The sequence below is a fragment of the Triturus cristatus genome, chromosome 8 (genome assembly GCF_964204655.1).
Source record: "Triturus cristatus chromosome 8, aTriCri1.1, whole genome shotgun sequence".
Classification (NCBI taxonomy): Eukaryota; Metazoa; Chordata; class Amphibia; order Caudata; family Salamandridae; genus Triturus; species Triturus cristatus.
The window spans coordinates 285,591,323-285,611,813 of NC_140591.1; the positions used below are offsets into that span (position 1 = coordinate 285,591,323).

The 20,491-nt window shown below is 48.6% G+C and overlaps 1 protein-coding gene across 1 annotated transcript in view; it reads right to left on the bottom strand.

Moving 5' to 3' along the window:
- The window catches only part of RDX (radixin), a 573,297-nt gene that overhangs the window by 215,473 nt on the left and 337,333 nt on the right, over positions 1-20,491 (bottom strand). Inside the window, exon 10 of the mRNA XM_085621534.1 lies at positions 1,322-1,452. Coding sequence (XP_085477660.1) covers positions 1,322-1,452 — 131 coding nt within the window. The remainder of the gene's footprint in view (positions 1-1,321; positions 1,453-20,491) is intronic.

Below are 20,491 nucleotides of genomic sequence, written 5' to 3' on the forward strand. Positions count from 1 at the left end.
ACATTTTGAGTTGTGCACTTGTGTTTACTAATTTTTATCCACACCTCCCTCCCCCGACCCCTCCAAAGGAGCACTAGACTGCTGAGAACATGCATACCCTGCGAGTAAAGTGCAGAAGAGGAACTTGGCCCAGTTACTCAAGATCCATAGTAAACTGAGCCCCAGGAAATTAGGAGTAAAAGGCCTCAACCACCACAGTTGGGCCCAGTAGCCCCTGCGTGCCCCATGGCTCTCTAAAAGGGGTCCTGACATGGTTCCAGAGTGATTTATTCTAGAACTCTCAAGAGGTACAACAAATTAATGTAAATACCAAACTTAAAATGACTGCAACTGTTACACATGTAATGTCCAGAGATACAATAAAAATTGGCTTGTAAAAATACAGGATTTATTTCTTTTTTCAGAAACAAGAAGGGCTACATGTGTACATTAATTACCCACACTTGTTTAGACATCTTTCTGTGTAGTCATTCCCAGACGACGATATATCAATGGTCGTTTTCTTTTTAACACAACGTTATGAGTAACTAATTAAATAAATGTAGCTTAATGTGAAAATAACTTGTTTGCTGGAGGCTCTAAATTTTTCAGAAACAAACAAATAGTTTTTTTTCCAAAACGTGAAAAAAATCATTTCTTCATAACCATGCTCTATACTCGCATACAACTAATTAGACAGGAGCAAACTCGACTATAGTAGCATTGAAAGTATCTAGAATAAATTCTCTGCAACTATTTTGTTATTAATTTAGCACATTTAATCCTGACATATTACTATAAATAAGAGATAAGAGCCAGAAGAAAAGGGGCTATCAATGGATCAGATGTATAGAAAGAAAACCCTGCTGCAGGTTCAACACTTTCAGAATCTCATAGGTCACTTTGCTGGAACTATTCTGTCATATCATATCAATATTCAGAAACAGCAGTACCTTGCTCAGCCTAGCTGCCAGGTGGCAAACCCAGAGACCTGATTTCTAGTCACAGGTTCTGCTCCTGACCAATGATTGCCTAATTATGAGCAAACTACTAATAGCCCCATTCCTTAAATTGTAAATATGCGCAGCGTACAAATACTTGCAATGTACTCTCAAAGTGTCATTCCACTCACCCCATTTCCTCTACCTGAAACCATTCAGTCACTAATAACCAGCTCTTTCATAAAAAAAATTACATCCACTTGTGTAGAATGCCACATATTCAAACCAAACAGAAGTACAATCACAGGAAAGTAACTTCAAAAAATGACTAAGAGGCTAAATCGGAAAAGTAATAGATTTTGTAAGTTTAAGAGCAATTTGAAATAGGTTCTGAAGATTACCTTTCTGAGCCTTCAACGTCTGCTCTTCAATTTGCCTGAGACGTTCAATTAACTCATCTTTTTCACGTTCGATTCTTTCTTTTTCCTTTTCGGCTATTTCCCTTTTCTTTTTCTCATTCTCCAACTGTGCTCTAGATAGAAAAGCAATTGTTTGTTTCATAAACGTAAAAAATATAAATGCTACTCGTGAAACATACTCATAACAGGTAACAGTAATTTCATGGCATTTCCACAACACTTAGTGGATGGTGGCTGCAAACATACCGAATCAGATGAGGAGGCAAAGGAGAGAAGATAGCACAACAAGGATGACTAACACAGATTAACAAGAACGTAAATTATAATTTTACACATAAAAAAGCAATCTTACAAATACTGGTGCACTTTAGAACGGCAGACTGGAGCTAAAACCATCAAGCAGGAAACATTACCATCAGGTAGAATAACTATAAATAGATGAGCTGAAAAATTCACTGCAGGGAACGAGATATAAAAAAACTAACCTAGTGGTCTGTTAAGGTTACCAGCCCAAGCTCCACCATAAAGCATGGCCAATGCATATTGTTTTGCTTGAATTGTGAACGTGGGTGCATTATGGTTACTCTAGTGACAATACTAATAAACGCCCAATTTCAGTCGATGCCAATCTTATTTTTTTATACTTTTTAGGACAAATCTTAAATAAAAACTAGTCAATGAGAAGCTGCGCAATTTCATCTTGTCCATTTTTTAATAAATAAAAATGGAATAAAGATGCAATAATCAATACAGACAAAAACAAAGAAAAACACACCTCACCTTTATGGCTGAGGTCTCACCCAACTAACATAGAAGGTTGTGCCTTGAACAGCTGAAATTCAGTTTATCTAAGGCTTGAATAAAGTTATAATTTAGGATTAATATCTAGCCCTCTCACTTTGCTCTCCTCAAATCTTGAGAAATCGAGCAACAAGTCATTGAAGATTCCCATGAAGGAGAGCTAGGATGACAAAGTCAGTAAGCAATTTCCCTTCTACACTCTAGAAATTATGAACAATCAGATATGCAAGCTCCACTCTTCCTAGAAGGAACTACCTGAAATATGCAACCTAAATAAATTATGCAAAAATATTTAGCCCACTTGAACATACATACTTAGGTCAGAGAGTCCTGTCCTGTGAATCTGTGGGTGGACCACCAGGTCACTACTCTACGAATACTGGTTATGGGTATGTTCCTAAGTAATGCTTTAATACACTCTTTCCTTTAGTAGGCAATGTTCTCTTTACTTTTCCACAACAAATTATACAAGAGACAATTAAACGTACAGCAAACTACTTAGAAGATGCTATTACATTAAGGCTTGGAACCTTTTTTTTCTTAACTTCTTTCTTATATTTTTTGCATAAAAGGACAAAAAGAATCATTGTAGTAAGGTGGAAGCAGAAAAAGATACAATTCTTGATAGGTTTCCAAAGATAGTTTATTTCTGTACAGCAGAGCAACGCCAAGGCAGCAGGGCAGTCAATGAGTGGAAAAGCTCAACACTCTAGAACATCTACACACAATGACCTCATTGAATTCGAACAGACTCAATACAAATTTATTAAGAAAGGCCTAACAGTATGTATAGTGCTACACATGACCCACATACTACAGCCCCCCATTTTTTTCAATAAACAAAAAAAAAAACCAATACAATAACTCAAAAGAATTAGCAGACGAAATGACTACTACACAGCATATGTGAAATCAATAATCCACAATCGCTTGAACGAATAGGTGCAGTCCTTATTCTACAACTACTCCTTAGTATACTATCACCACCACCACTGGCTACGTCGGCTACAACTTCTCTTGATGTACCTGGAATAGAAATTCTTCTGCCATTACCTGTCATTAAAAGAACTAGAGGAACAACCAACTCTTGCACTGCTCTCCAAACCATGAAGTGTATGAGTCAAATCTCCTACAATAAACCAATCATTGCTATCCAACACACTTGTACTGCTCCCATTCATACTTCTTACTTTTTTACAGATCATAGCCTGTTCTTCACTTAACTTTACTAAAGCGCTTCTGTTCCACCAACCTCTATCTTGTTTATTTATTTATTTATTTTAGAGTTTTCTATAGCGCGGACCAGACCCAGGGAAGGGTATCAGAGCGCTTTACACTGTAAACACCATACGAATAAAAACAATTTGCAAAGAAGAATAGCATAACATAAAATCAACTTTAAGCACAAGGGTCGGGAGCAGCGAAGGTGTCTGTCGGAGGACAACAGGAGCAAGTTTTTAGGGTGTATATCTGGAAAGGTCCGAGAGATCCTTTACGGGAGGAATTTACACATAAGGAAAGATTTTGCTTCTTTTTTGAATAGAAGAGTAGAGGGGATTTTTCTGATGTAGGGAGGAAGCGAGTTCCATATTCTTGGTGCTGCTCCAGAGAATGCTCTGTCCGAGGTTTTTTTCTTTCTAAAGCGTGAGGGTTTCAGGAGTAAATTATCAGCACTCCTTGAATGTCTGATTCCTCCGGATAAGGTCAGTTTTTGGGATAGGTACTGGGGAGTATTGTGGTGAAGCGCTTTGTGAGTGATGCATGCCATTTTTAGGTGGATTCGAGCTTCAAAAGGAAGCCAGTGGAGCGCTTTCAGGTGTGGCGATATGTGGTCAAATTTCCTGGATCCTGTTAGCAGTCTTGCTGCGGCGTTGAGACAAGCTTTTAATGGGGCGGCTGAGATTTTGGGCAGACCCGCGAGGGTGGTGCATCTGTACTCCAGCCTTGAGATGACACGGGATTGAACTGCGGTTTTGAGGTCCTGGTTATCGATAAAAGGTTTCATTTTCCTCAGATAGCTGAGGTGAAAGCGTGCATTTTTAGCAAGCAAGTTGATGTGTGTTTGCATGTTAAGGTTCTTATCTAGAGTAATTCCAAGTGATTTGGTGGAGTCCACTAGAGTTGGCGTGCAGTTTAGTGCAGTGAGCCATTCCTTTGTCTACTGGGAGTTATTAGGAGGGGAGATTAGAAGAAATTCAGTTTTTTGTGAGTTTAGCTTGAGGAAATTGGTTGTTAGCCAGTGGACGGTCTTTTCGTGTGCCATGTTCATCGATATTATGTCTTCAATGGAGGAGATCTTGATGTAAAGCGGAGTGTCGCCCGCGTACATGTGGTAGGCTATGTTTGCCTGCTGTAGAAGTTCGGTTAGCGGTTCGACGTATAGGTTGAATAGAGTGGGGGATAGAGTGGAGCCTTGTGGTACACCCAGAGGAAAGATTTTTGTTCACCATGAAAGATTGTGTTCTGTTTTCCAGAAAGGATTTAAACCATTGAAGGACAGAGCCAGATAAACCCATCCTATTTTCCAGTCTTTTTAGAATTTTTTCATGATTGACCGTATCGAAGGCTGAGGAGAGGTCAAGCAGGACTAGTAGACAGGTTTCTTTGCGGTCAAGGGCAAGGAGAGCTATGGCCGGGCCTGAAACCCGATTGGTGGGTGTTCAGAAGGTTGAAGTCCATGATGTGTTGGTTCAGTTGTTGAACAAATTTTTCAAGTACCTTGGCTAGCATGGGAATGTTAGTTATAGGTCGGAAGTTGTTGGGGTCGGATCAGTTCGCAGTCGGTTTCTTTAGTATAGGGGTGACCTGGCCTGTTTTTAGGCAGTCCGGTATGTGCCCTTGCGATAACGAGACGTTGATGATTTTGGTCCAGAGAGGGGAGATGGCTCGGTAGATGTGGGGAAGGCAATTTGAAGGGGCTGGGTCATTGAAGTGGTTGTTGAGTTTGGTGGTTGCTAATGTTTTGGTGATGTCAATTGGGTCGTAAAGTTTGAAAGTGGACCAGTGCGAGTTATTTTTAGGCAAAAGTAACTCTGGTTGATCAGGGATTTCATCTGGAGAGTGCTTTGGGGTGGTTGCATTCGCTGCGGCCATGTTAAGCTCATGTTGGAGGGAATTTGTTTTTGTTGTGAAAAAGGATGAGAATTCTTCACTGCTAAGTTGTGATTTTGCGGTCAAGAGAGAGGATTTAGCCAATTTGTTAGATTGTTGTTTTAGAATGTCAAAGAGTTTCTTTGGTCTGTTCTTGGCATGGTCTAGTTCTGATCTAAAGAAGTCTTTGTTGGATTGAAGAATACTTTTGTTATAGAAGTTTCTAGCTTGCCGAAGTAGTTTGAGATGGAGAGGGGAGGGATGCTGTCGCCATTTCCGTTCTGATGATCTAAGTTTGCGTCTTTCCTCATTAAGGGCTCCGTTAAACCAGGGGTTTTTATCTTTGTCTGGTATTCGTTTGAGCTTAGGTGGGGCAGCTTGGTCAAAGATCTTGGTCATTGTGGAGTTGTAGTGGTCAGTGAGGTCACTGACGTTAGATATGTTGTTGGGTGGGATGAAAACTTTTTAACAGTGAGAGGCTAGGGTGTTCCAGTCAAGGTTTTTTGTGTTTCTTACCCATTGTTTATTTTTGTTTTGTAGCGGGAAGGTTTTCCAGGTAGAGGAGGAAATACTAAAGGTGATGATGTGATGGTCAGACCAGTCACAAGGGGTGATCTGGATTGATTCAATTGTGTTTTGTTTGGAGATGAGCCAGTCAAGAGTAGCACCTTTAGCATGTGTGGGCTTTGAGATAGCTTGGATCAATGAATGGTCTGCAAGGAAGGTTTTGAGGGCGTGGACCGGTTTGTCATGGGGGTTTTCCCAATGGAGATTGAAGTCGCCGAGGAATATGTCGTTGGAGAGAGGGGTAGAGTTTGTTGTAATGATTTCCATAAGTTGGTCTGTAAATACTGCGTTCTTGCCTGGGGGATGGTAGAGGATATGTAGCTTGTGGGAGTGGTTATCTGAGGATATTACAGAGATCCCAAGGTAGTCGCATGAGTCCATGGGTTCAGAGTGAAACTTCGAAATGGTAATGTTGGATCGATGACTGCAGGCTAGTCCTCCGCCCTTTTTGAGAGGTCTGTCAAGTCTGATAATGTTGTAGTTAGGGGGGACTAAAAGGTCTAGGTATGGGGAGGACGCTTCATTGAGCCAGGTTTCCGTGAGGATGATTATGTCAGATTTCATGTTCAGGGTGAGGTCGGTGTTGTCCGAGGCATGTTTTGAGGCTGAACGGCAGTTTAGGAGAAGGCAGGAGATCAGATTAGAAGAGTTCTTTGTGGATTGCTTGTGATATTCATGATTGGTGGGTACGGATTGGAGGTTGTTCCGGTTTATTCCTCTGAGTTTTGGTTGGGACGTTCTGTTTGGGTTTATAGGGACTGGGAGAATAGAGAACTCTTCTTCAATGGCGATGAGGTGAGCGGGACATTCGTAAGACAATAAGAGGGTTTGAATTTCCTGATCTGTTGGGTAGAGAGAATCATCTACGAGACTAATGGGGCTTGTTGGCTTTTCATACAGTAGTAGAAGGGTGTGGATTTCCATTTCCGTTAGATAGATCGGGAGTTTGCGTGTGCGTAGGAGTCGATTTGACAGAGGTAGGGGGATAGTTTTTAACACATTGTTGAATAGCGCAGGAGAGTGTTGAAGATGGGTAAGTTTGGAAAGAGAGTTTTCAGCAAGGAGAAGGATGCTTTTGATATCGAGTATAACGTTCTGAAGTTCACTGGATGTTCGGTAGGACTGAGTTAAGAGAGGGTCTTCTTCAGAGGTGTGATAGGGAGGAGGATACATGATTGGTGGACAGAGAAGGCTGTGAGTGGTATTGCTGAGGGGTTTGATGTCTGTGTGGGTAGTGTGGTGGGAATGTGTGGCAGGGAGCGGGAGCGGGGTGGTGGAGGATAATGAGAAGGACATGTGCTGGCTGGGGGTTATAATCTGATTCAATATGGTGGTTGTGTCGTGGTGTGTGACATCAGCGGTCTGTAGAGGGTTGTGGCAGAGAGTGATGGAGATGGGGATAGAGGAAGTGGTGGAGTGTGGGGATGTAGGGGGCAAGATTGGACAAGACGGGAGGGGCGTTGTTGGTTCTGGGGATGATTCCGTTAGGGGGTGTAGGTGATCAGAGATTTAAGGGAGGTGATTTGTTGTGGCCTCTTTTGTCGGATCTGGGTAGGTGAGAGGAACTCTGATCTACTGGAGAGGTGGTGAGGGGTAGAGGAAGGTCTTGTGAAGCATTGGATGGGGAGATGGTGTGATTTTTTAGGGTGGGAAAGTATTTATCGAATAGTTCTAGGTCCTTGTTAGCTGCTTGAATAAGAACGGTGCCATTTTTGTAGGATGTTATGTTTAAGGTGGCTCTGAGGTTTGGTGCGGGCGATGTTGTTATCCTTGTTCCGTAGGGGATATTTTTATGGCTGCATATGGATAGTAGCTTGGAAAAGGTAGACCGCCATTTGGCTATTTTTCTAGTGAAGAATATGAGGTTATTGATTATGGCGCCTTGCTTGGTGTTGAGGGAGGGGTCCAGAAACAGGACATCAGTGTTTTTTCTGAGAAGGATGTGCTTGAATGTCTTTGAGGCACCTTTCGATAGATTGAGGGGATAGTGAATGGAGAATGCATCTTGTAATAAGACAGCTATCCTAGAAACTAACCAGCTTAACGAACAAGTTACTTACCTTCGGTAACGATATATCTGTACAAAACATTAGTTAGTTAGATTCCATACCTTAGAATATTCCCAGGCGTCAGGCTGGATCCAGAAAGATTTTTCGTCAGCAGTACCCTTGCGCGTCGGTAGGCGTCGTCTGCGACTGCGCGTCTGTCGTCGGCATCGTGATCGCCGGTATGACGTCGACTGAGTACTTACACGCCGCCCTTGCGCGTTGACGTCAGTTCTTGAACATAGCTTTCCGCGCCAGGAACACAGAGCCATGCAAGAAACCGACACTGGTGCCATGAACCTAAGGCCCTGAAAGGGATGACCCTAACCCTAGATATCAGTTTGCAGAACGGGAAGGATGGGTGGGGCGGTAAGGAATCAAACTAATGTCTCTTACAGATACATCGTTACCGAAGGTAAGTAACTTGTTCATCTGAAAGAAACACGTTAGTTAGATTCCTTACCTTAGAATAGATACCCCAGCAATACCAACCCCGGTGGTGGGTCTGCGAACAAAGATCACACCAGGAACTCCTGGAGAACGGAAGGGCCAAAGAAGCAGTCTCTCTGGACTTGGCTGTCCAGGCAGTACTGCTTAGCAGACGTGTGCAGCGAGGCCCACGTTGCTGCTTGACAAATCTCTTGCAGAGGGACTCCCCGTCCCAGAGCAGTAGTAGTCACTGGGGCCCGAGTGGAATGGGTCCTCAACCCCACAGGAGGTTCCTTCTTAGCCAAGGAATAACAGGCCCACCGAGAGATGGTTCACTTGTGCACTGCCCGCCCCTTCTTAGCGCCCACGTAGCCAACGAAGAGTTGGTCCTCCACCCGGAACTGTTTCGTGCGGTCCAGGAAGGAAGCGCATGTTTTGGGTCCAGACGGTAGAGCCTCTTCCTCTTTCGAGGGATGCGGAGGCAGAAAGAAGGTGGGCAATGTAACAGACTGGCCGATGTGAAAGGCAGTAACCACCTTAGGGCGAAAGGAAGGACGAGTCCTGAGAACAACCTTGTCCGGATGGACAGAGAGGAAAGAAGGTTTAGAAGAAAGAGCCTGGAGCTCACTCACTCTTCTGGCAGAGGTGATGGCAACCAGGAAAGCAGTCTTAAGAGTCAGAAGACGGAGGACAATTATGAAGTGGCTCAAAAGGAGCCCACATCAGATAGGTTAACACCAGGTTCAAGTACCACTGAGGCATTACAAAAGGGACAGGAGGAAACATGTGAGTAATGCCTTTGAAGAATCTAGCAACAACAGCGGACTTGAAAAGAGAAGGCTGATCAGGAAGCTGTAAGAAGGCAGAAACAGCTGAAAGATATCCCTTGAGGGTGCCCAGATCAGAGCCCAGCTGGGCCAGGGAGAGAAGAAAGAGGAGAACCTCAGAAAGAGGGGCGGAAAGGGGATCCACATCCTTTGCTGTGCACCATGCCACAAATTTGTTCCACCTGCAGGCGTATACCATTTTAGTGGAGGGATGCCTGGCTGCCAGAATGACATCACAGACTTCAGGAGGCAAGTCAAATGGCATCAACTGTCGCCGCTCAATCTCCACGCATCGAGGTGGAGGCTGGACAGGTTCGGGTGGAGGACCGGCCCCTGCTGCTGCGACAGAAGGTCCTCCTGAAGAGGCAGTCGAATCGGGGGATCGATTGACAGATTGAGTAGCTCGGGATACCAGTATCTTCGTACCCAATCCGGTGCTACAAGGATGACTTGGCCCGGTCGCGCCTGATCTTCAGCACTCTGGGCAGAAGTGGTATAGGCGGAAAGGCATACAACAGACCGCAACTCCACTCGTGATGAAGTGTCTCCGAGGGAGTGCCGCCTTGGAAACTCCAACGCGCAGAACTGCTGACACTGCGCGTTCTCGTCGGTGGCAAATAGATCTAACCAAGGCTCTCCCCATCGCTGAAAGAGACCTTGCGCCACGTCCAAGTTCAGACGCCACTCGTGATCCACCATGCACCGGCGGCTGAGTTCGTCCGCCCTGGCATTCAGAGAGCCCGCCAGGTGTTGAACCACCAGGGTGATGCCCTGATGTTCCAGCCATGTCCAGATGCGCAGAGCCTCCTGACAAAGGGTCCACGACCTCACCCCGCCCTGTTTGTTGCAATACCACATGGCGGTGTTGTTGTCCGTGAACACCTGCACTACACTTCCCCGTACAGAGGGAAGGAATGCCTTCAGTGCAAGCCGGATCCAGCTCCAATAGGTTGATTTGGAGCCGGGACTCCGCCGGAGACCAGAGGCCTCTGATCTCCGCATCTCCCATGTGGCCCCCCATCCCAGGAGGGAAGCATCCGTCACCACTACCTGCTCCGGTTGGGGTAGGGAGAGGGATCTGCCACTGACCCAATCGCGGTCCGTGAGCCACCACTGCAACTGTCTTGCAGTGCCCTCCGAGATCAGGACGTGGTCGGACAGGTTGCCCAGATGTTGAGCCCACTGGAACTTCAGGTCCCAATACAGAGCCCGCACCCGCCACCTGGCGTGATGTACCAGCAGGATGCAGGAGGCCATCAGACCCAGCAGCCGCAGGACCATCCTGACCGAAACTCGGGATAAAGGCTGAAAGATCAGAATCAGAGCCTGAATATCCCAAACCCGCTGTTCTGGAGGATAGACCCGAAACAGCGCCGAGTCCAGAACCGCTCCAATGAAAAGGAGCTTCTGGGAGGGACTCAGATGCGACTTCGGCACATTGATAGAGAACCCCAGCAAATGCAGGTCGGCTGTAGTCTGGAGGTGGGAAACAACTGCCTGGGGCGAGCCCGCCTTCAACAACCAGTCGTTGAGCTAGGGGAAGACTGGAAACCCTAATCTGCGCAGATGAGCTGCGACCACCGCCATCACTTTCGTGAACACCCGAGGGGCACTGGTGAGGCCGAAGGGAAGCACAGTAAACTGAAAGTGCTCGTGGCCTACCGTGAACCGCAGGTAACGCCGGTGGGCCGGCAGGACTGGGATGTGGAAATACGTGTCCTGCAAGTCCAACGCTACCATCCAGTCTCCAGGGTCTAGGGCAGCCAGAACCTGAGCTAAAGTAAGAATCTTGAACTTCGGGAGGAAGGCGTTGACGCTCCTGAGGTCCAAGATAGGACGTAGGCCCCCTTTGCCCTTCTTGGGAACCAAAAAGTAGTGGGAGTAACAACCCCGACCTAATTCTGGGCCAGGAACGCGCTCGATGGCCCCCTTGGCCAAGAGGGCCATAACTTCCTCCTGCAGAAGTTGCAAGTGATCCCCCGACATGCGGTGGTACTGCGGTGGCATGGCTGGAGGGGTCGCCTCAAAGGGGAGGGAGTAGCCCCTTCGGACGTGATGGTACGCCAGTGGAGCTGGTGATGGCGAACTCTGCCTCCCACTGGCGTGGAATGGGCCTGAAAGGTCAGACTAAGAAGGCTTTGAGGCAGATGCTGTGGGCTGACCGGCTCTTTGTCTCCCTGCTCCGCCTCGGCGGAACCCACGCCCGCGACCGCGTTGAGGCTGGTTCTGCAGCCTGTGGCTAGACGGACGTGCGGGGGCACCCCTTCCTTGGCCACGAAAGGGGCGAAAAGTGAAGGTTTGCGGGCGCGGGCTGAGAGGCCCAAGGACTTGGCCGTAGCCCTGGAGTCCTTAAAGCGCTCCAGCGCACTATCCGCTTTGTCGCCAAAAAGGCAACGGCCATCAAAGGGCATGTCCATGAGTGTGCTAAAATTAAGCAACCTGGGCGGCACGAAGTTTAATCGACAATGGGCTCGCCTTCTAAGGGAGCCGATTCGACCCACTTTGCTGCCTAGGGCTTTTCTGGTGGAAGACAGTGTGGACAAGAGCAATGCTGCCCTTTGTCAGCAAATTCTGACATCTCTGGACGAATTGGCCCCTTTGCGAAGGGTGAGGGACAGATCTAGAGGTGCCAATGCTTGGTTCACTGATGATCTTGGACAGCACAAGCTCCTCTGTAAACAGGCTGAGCGCACCTGGAGGAGAGGATATAAGGAGCTGGATAGGGCAGCATATAAAGTGGCCTTGCAGGTATATAAGTCCCAGCTAAAAAGTGCTAAAGCTAAGTTCTTAGAAGACACTTTGGCGAAGGCTTCTAATAAATCGCAGACTCTTTTCAAGCTGGTTAATAACCTTTCTAATCCGTCCGGCACAGTACCAGCCATTCCAGCTTCTCAGGAACTCTGTGATTCTTTGGCCCTCGCGTTTGAGGAGAAAATTAGGACCATTTTGAACGGACTCTCAGTATCTGGACAGGCTGTGCCGTCTTTATCTTCCTCCTTGGCTTTCCCTGGCCACTTGGCGCCCGTATGGGATAACAACAAGGTAGACTCCTCTCAGATGTCTTGTTTTCCTATTTTCTCGCTTGAGGAATTCTGTGCCTTGGCCAATGGCGTATCCTCAGGTTCACCACTCAATCCAATGCCTCATAAGATCTGGAAGGCATTTCAAGAGGAGTTGTTTCCTCCACTCTATTCTATCTGCTGTCAGACATTGACGACAGCGCAAGTTCCAGACAGCTGGAAGCTGGCAATAGTAACACCATTGCTAAAAAAGGCTTCTCTAGACCCTTTATGCTCGGCTAATTATAGACCCATCTCGCTTCTACCATTCGCGATAAAAATTCTGGAGAGGTGGGTCACGAGAGCCTTGTCCAACTTCCTGGAAACTAACTTCTGTCTGGATGCAGCCCAATTTGGCTTCAGACCGGCCCACGGCACTGAGACCGCATTGGTCACCGTGTTGGACGATCTTCGAACGCGTGTCGACAGGGGTAAGTCAGCATTTTTAGTGCTGCTTGACATGTCGGCCGCGTTCGACACGGTGGACCATGAGGTTCTCTTGGGCCGTCTTCAAAACGTGGGAGTAAACGGTCTGGCTCTAAGTTGGTTAACATCTTATCTCTGCAACAGACAGCAAGCTGTGGCATTACCACCATTTCGATCCTCCATACGACAGGTGAATCATGGTGTCCCCCAAGGGTCAGCGATCAGTCCGATTCTTTTTAATCAATACCTTCGACCCCTGATAGATCTGATCAAGTCATTCGGCATATCAGTCATCAACTATGCCGATGACACTCAATTGATTTTTTCATTTGAGGGAGCTGAGACAGTCTCGAGGGACACCTTTCACCGCTGCATGTCGGCCACAGCAGAATGGTTGCGAGCTAACTCAATTTAATGGATCGAAAACGGAGGTACTCCATTGTTCCGTAGACCATCTTCCTCGCGTGTTACCGGATGACTTTAGGCCAACCTCTATTCCGGGCTCAGTGGAAGCCGCAGAATCGGCTCGTAATTTAGGAGTCTTGTTTGAACCTATTTTACAGCTGGACGCGTCCGTAAATAAGACTGCGGCGACCTGCATGGGTCTGCTTCGTGCCCTACGTAAACTTTTACCAATATTCCCGCGGAGAGCCAGGGCAGAGATAGTGCGTAGTTCTATTCTCAGTAGGTTAGACTACTGCAACGCACTACTTTTGGGAGCTCCTAAGATCTTGATCCTAAAGTTGCAGAGGATCCAGAACATGGCTGCGAAATTGGCTCTATCTCGGCCGCGCTCTGCTTCTTCATCTGCAGCTCTAGTCGATCTGCACTGGCTGCCGGTCCAGCAGAGGATTGCCTTCAAGGCGTTATGCCTTGTATTCAGGGCTCTGCATGGACCAGGACCAATTCCACTCCAAAATCTTTTCTCTTGGTATCAAGCTGCCAGACCTTTGAGATCCTCCTCGGCGTTCCTGGTGAGGATTCCCAGGATTAATAGAGTGAGGATGGGCGGCCGCGCTTTTAGTTATACAGCCGCCACGCTATGAAATACTCTACCTCTGACATTGAGGAGTAGTCAAGATCTGCTCTCCTTTAGAAGGGATCTTAAGACCTACCTGTTCCCAAGAGCAATGTAATACACCTTCCTGATGGTTAGACACGGTCTCAGCGCCAGGATACCCTTTTGGGTGACAGCTGCGCTTAACAAGCATTAAATACATACATACCGGAGAAAATCGTGGATCTCAGCCAGGCATGGCGACGAATCGCCACAGTCGTCGCAATCGCTCTACCAAGTGAGTCCGTGGTGTCAAGCCCACATCGAATGGAGTACCGTGCCGCATCCCGCCTCTCGGACAGAGCCTGGGCGAGCCGTGTCCGGGCCTCCTCCGGACACTGGGGCAGCACGTCCGCCACCGTATCCCACAAGGAGTGGGTGTAACGGTCCAAAAGGCACGCGGTATTAATGGACCGCAACCCCAAACTGAGGGAGGAAAACAGTTTCTTCCCAAACTGTTCCAACCTTTTTGATACCCGATCCAGAGGAGCGGACGGGAAGGCAGTCTGGGACGTAGAGGCCTGGATAACCAGACTCTCAGGGGTGGGGTGCACTGACAAAGCTGGGGTCGCCCGGAGCAGGGCGGTGGCGCCGGGCCACGTTCCCGTCCACAGGAGTAACTGTGGAGGGCTTGGACCAGGTGCCCATCAGAACGTCAGTGAGTGCCTCATTGAACTGCAGTAGAGGCTCCGAAGAGCTTACTGGCGGTTGAAGCACCTCAGTGAGGAGGTTAATCCTCACGGCCACTGCAGGGAGCTCCAGGTGAAGGGCTTCGGCAGCCCTGCGCAGCACCACAGAATAAGTTGCACCTTCCTCCGTAGCCACCGAGGGAGGAGAGATGAAGCCAGTGACAGGCGAAGTGTCGACACCACTGGCATCCACCAGCTCGTCTGCCCAGTCCTGACTTAACTGGCACTGCTGTGCCAGAGGGTCCTCAGACTCCTCCCAGTCGTCCCCATCATCCGTCTCCTGGTAGACAGGCAGAAATGACGGAGCCGGGTGGTAGATGAAATGCTCAACCATCGGTGCTGGGGACGGCGTCGTCTGAAGACGGCGCCGGGGGTGGCACCATTGGAGTCGGCGCCGGCGGAGGGGTCGTAAGGTCAACCGGCATAGACCGGGATCCAGGCCTGGATTCCATGGGGACCTGCGGCATTGGGACCGAAGTCGACGACGGCGCCGAAGCCGCCGGCTCACTAGGCCTCCAAGTGGGGCCTGCGGGGCCCGAAGGCACGCCGGCAGGCCTCGACGGCGGAACGAGACTCCTCATGGCCACGAGGAAGTTCCGAATCTCGTCCGAAGTCGCATTAGGCCCAGGGACCGGAGGGCTTTGGGGCCAGATGCGACTCCTGCGGCTCCGACCGAACCCTCAGCCGAGCCGTGCGACCTGCGAGGGGAGTCAGAAGAGCGATGTCGCTTCTTCGACTTCTTCTTACTGTGCCTCGACTTACCTGAATGCGAGGACTTCGAACCCGACGAGCGGTGCTGACTCCGGCTCCGCGACCGGTCCCTCGACCTCCTCCTCGACCAGAACCTCGAGCGGCGCGGAGCCGACTGCCGGATCTCGAGGAGCTTGCGGGACCGCTCCTGCCTAGCCTTCGAGGTCGAGGCCCGGCAGTCGGGGCACGACTGGTCATCATGGTCGGCCCCGGGGCAGTAGAGACACTGGCGGTGGTGATCGGTAACCGACATCAGTTGGTGATAGGCGTCACACGGCTTGAAACCGGGCATCCCTACCGGCACAAGGAGTCGAGGTCGACTCGAAAGAATAGACCAAAAATGTCCAAAATGTTAGTCAAAAAGTGACTAAAGGGTATGCTCTTCCCAGATCTGTGCTTACTGGCGCGGAAAAAAGAAGAACTGGCGTCAGCGCTCGAGGGCGGCGTCCAAGTACTCCGACGACGTCATCCCGGCGATCACGACGCTGACGACGAGTCGCAGATGACGCCTACCGACGTTCAAGTGTACTGCTGACGAAAGATCTTTCCGGATCCAGCCTGACGCCTGGGGATATTCTAAGGTAAGGAATCTAACCAACGTGTTTCTTTCAGATAGGTTACGAAAATTTAGATTTCCCTTTACTCACCTTAATAGGTTTTTTAATTAACACCCATTCACCTGGAGTTAACACTTTCTTTCACGTGCATTCTTCAACCATAATCCCTTTTATAAGAAGCCTGCTTTTCCCTCACATGCTCTCTTACACTCTGTACATCCAAATAGTGAGATTGTCCTGCCCTCTCCACTAACCATGAAGGACTCAACAACGTAATGAGTTTTCTACCCCTCGAGAACACATAAGGGAAAACCTTGGTAGTAATTTGTGTCGTGGTATTATAATTCCGTACTTTATGATGCAAATATTTAGTAACATCCAATTTGTTGGCAATAGCAGTCTGCACCCCTTCTTTTAACAATCTATTTGCCCATTCCACAAGTATTAGATGCTGGACTATACAATGGCACAAGGATATGTTCGCTGTCTCTTTTACTAAATAAATTATTCATCTCTTCCAAGATAAAATGTGTACCATTATCTGTAACTACCTCCTTAGGCATACCTTCAATTAAAAATAAACGTTTAAAAAATGAAATGACATAATGAGTATTAGCATTTTTAACAAATGCAAAATACAACCATTTAGAAAAGTAATCCATGGCTACAATGAGAAACCTTTATTCACATCTCAGAATATTAAACGGACCAGAAACATCCAGACCTAACTTTTCCCATGCACCTTTTGGCCACTGCACAGGACACAGGGGTGCTGTAGATTTTTTCCAATGTTTATCCAAACACAGACACGCAGCACACTTATCTACAAAACACTTGACTTGTCCATCGATTCCTGGCCACCAATACGCCCGTTTAATTTTCCTGACAGTAGCCTAAATGCCCTTCATGAGCTAATGAAATGATTTTACCTCTCAACCCTTCAGGTGGAACAAATCTGTCCTGCCTCACTAAAATATCATTGACTAATGAAAGTTCAGAAGCTACCAGTGAAAAACACTTATTTTCCACTGACATACTTCTGTCACAAGGTCAACCTTCAATCAAGAATTTCTTTACCCTGTTCAAACAATCATCCTTACCACAACTTTCAAACCACTCTTGTTCAGAAGTTTTGATTTCCTCCATAACGTCTTCCACAGTCAACACAAATTCAAAATCATCATTTTTAACTGAATCATCGTTGTCACCAACTTGCAGCGGTAAGCGCGATAGGCAGTCTGCCCTAACATTCTTACCCACGGGGAAATCCTTAATGTCAAAATTAAACTTTTGCAACCTTGCTAGCAAGTCTTGAGAAAGCTTTATTAGAACAACTATCACCCAACGAACTAGTTACATACCTTCAGGAACGATATATCTGTAATAGACAGATTAGTTATGGATTCCTCACCTTAGCACTATCCCAAGGCATCAGACTAGGGGGCGCTAGAGGGCGTACGGCGAGATGGCCGCCTGCTAAGACGGCTCCGCTGGTCGGTTTCAGGAGACTGCAAATATCGGCGACATGCGGAGATCCTAGCGGCATGTAAACAGCGTACCAGAACACTTGGGCATGCTGGAGTAAATCGGAGGTGGCTGGCGGCTCCGGAGATACAGATCCGCGAAGTAAACTGTGCTCCGGACGGACGTGGCTGGCCCTGGGTCAGGCAACATGGCGGCGCGGGAGGAGAAACTCGGTATGTGACGAGACTAACGGAGGTCTGCTGCGGAGACGAAGGGGGCTACCTTCACTGCTCTGTGGAGCTGTCGGCAGGAGGTGATGGTACCAGAAGCTGAAACTGCGGACCGGCGTTAAGGCAGATCACGGAGAAGAGCGCGGGCGAGAGGACGGCGCCGGACGCAAAATGGCGCCAGTTATATCGGAGCCTGATGCCTTCCTGAGGACACGAGTGAGTGGCGGAGCGGGGAACTAGGCGTGCGGCTACTGCATGAAATGTGGGGACGCGGCCTTGCTACAGATAACGGGATTTGGAGGCAACTGGTGGCTGCGGGCGGAGAACGGCTGGACCGGGTGATGCTACATGTGCATGGGCTGCCGGGCTGATCAAGGGCTGTGCGTGGAGGTGAGGCTGTGAGCTGCTGAACTGGTGGAGGGTGTGCTGAACACCTGCGAGGACGACCTGCCCTAGAGGAGCTGCTGCAGTGGATGACACGGAGGAGCCGTGTGGGATGCGGAGGAACTCCTAGAGCGCTGGATATAGATGAGGTGTGGAGGTGCGAGCTCCGAAGCGATCCTTACAGAGCCACAGTGCACAGACGAAGGGGATAGACGCGCAAGTGGTGGTGAGTGACACAATGGGAAAGAACGACCGAGGCCAGACAAAGCTACAATTTGAAGCAAAAAAATCTGCAAAAGCGCAAACGGCGACGACAGAGGAGGCTGCGGAGGCTGTGCAGGCGGCGCCAGTAGGTATGGAGGGGGCCCTGCAGGCCATACAGCAAAGCTTGCAGGACATACATGGCAAGCTCGACTCTATCACACTTCGAGTGGACAACATGGCGGCAAAGCTAGATGGCCACGGGGAGCGACTGGTGGAAGCGGAGACCCGGATATCGGCGGTGGAAGATGAATCGCACGCCACAACCCGAAAGTGTACGGAAATGGAGCGGCTGCTGGATGTTATTAAAAACAAGGCGGAGGATTTGGAAGCGAGGTCCCGTCGCAATAACGTACGAATCGCGGGAGTTCCGGAGTCCACGAACATTGCCAAGATGGAAGCATATGTGGAGGAATTAATCAAAAACGTGTTTGGAGTGGACTCCCTTTCACCCATCTTCCTGGTCGAACGCGCGCATAGAACGCTGGCCCCAAGACCGAAACCTGGTCTGCCTCCGAGACCTATAGTGGCGCGGATCATGAACTACCGAGATCGCGACACCATTCTCCGTATGGCACAAACAAACGAAAGATCAACTATCAGGGCAACGCGCTGGAGTTCTACCCGGACTTCACGTTAACGGTCCAGATGGCACGCAAAGAGTTGAACCCGGTCAAAAAGAAGCTACGGGAGCTGCAAATTGAGTATGCTATGTTATATCCAGCGCGTTTGAAGGTCACCTATGACGGGAAAACGGCACTTCTACAGACGCCCAAGGAGGCACAAGACTTTATCAAAAGGATTATTAATCGGCGAAAGGAACAAAGACGAGTGGATCAAGACATGGACTCAAACTGAGGACTAATATGTGGGACAGTGTACTATTTGTGATAATAGACGCCAAGGAACACGGCTGTGACGGAGGTCGCGGGAGGTGAGATAGATGCTGCTGCATAGGAGATGCGAACTTTGGGGGGTGGGTGTCGACCGGAAAGCGGAATGCAAGATAGCGAATGCACGGGAGGTAAGCTGCAGATTATGCTGTTTAGCTGGTGGACACGAGCTCTCTAGCAAATGTACAGGGACATGCGGCATGGAAGGCGTGAGGTCTGTTGGGAAGAAGGGGCCGGATGATCTAACGGAGTGAGAGGTATTGATTCGCCGATTGCACCATAGCTGCTAGGATATATGTCCGTTATGCTAGCTGCAGAAGGGTGTACTGGGATCTTGCATGTATTCCGATTGCACAACTGACCGCATCCATTAGGTTGGATGGAAGAGTGCGCTCTTGGTGGATCCCCCACGCGGGTGTTCCCCAAATCCAGTTGGGTTGAAATGTTGCATAGTGATGGGAAGTGTCTTTGGCAGAGTTGGGTTGCTAAAGTGGGTGGGGGGCGGTGGGGGGGATGTTGGGGGTTGTTTACTGGGTTCTGGTACGAAAGAGGCAACACAGCTGCAAAGGGTGGTATTGAGACACGAGGTAAGGGTAGGATTGAAGGGGTTGACTGTAGTAGAGATGACGGTAGGACAGAGGCCATTATAATGCGAAACGGATGGGTGAACGATGGAAGGAAGTGTGATGCGTGATACTGGGTTATCATTCCTGACGTGGAATGTACGGGGGCTGAATAACCCCAAGAAAATAAGGCAGGTGTTGGCATACTTAGGTCGGCATCACATTGATGTTGCAATGTTACAGGAGACACACATGACGCCAGCAGCACCTATGCGAGTAGGTAGTAGATGGGCGGAGACGGTGCATTACTCGTCATACTCTTCTTATTCCCGAGGGGTCATGATACTGATTAGGAAGGGGGTGCAGTTTGATGTGGACACTACGTATAAGGATGAGATGGGGCGCTTTGTTCTAGTGGTGGGGAGATTACGGGGACATCAAGTGGCATTAGTGAATACCTATGGACCAAATGTAGACGACCCGGGCTTCTATGCTGAGGTGTGGAATAAACTGGGTGGACTGCCTGACATACCACTGATCTGGGGGGGGAGATTTTAATATAGCGTTGCAGGATGGTTGGGATAGGTCGAGTAACACAGTTGAACCACATACTAAGGCTAGGAGAAAATTGCTGGCCATAATGGCTGATAGGGAACTCAAGGATATCTGGAGAGCAAGGAACTGGGAGAGTAGAGCGGCGACGCATACGACAGCGATTAGCAGCTGCTGGTCGAGGATAGATTACTGGTTGGGGTCTGCGGTGGCGCTCCTGTGGACGAGATCTGTGTGCCACTTACCTAGAACCCTATCGGATCATAATCCGGTAAAGCTCACCATTGAGCTGCCGAATTACACCCCCCCCCCCGTTTAGTTGGAGTTTCAATGCTAGAGCACTAACTGACCCTTTGTATGCAGACGCAATAGGTAAGGCCGTGACGGAGTACTTTGAACTAAATGCGCCAACCACGGAGGATCCTGGGTTGCTATGGGAGGCGTTTAAGGCTACCGTTAGGGGGATCTGCATTGGAACAAGTGCGGGCATATTGAAAGATATTCGCCA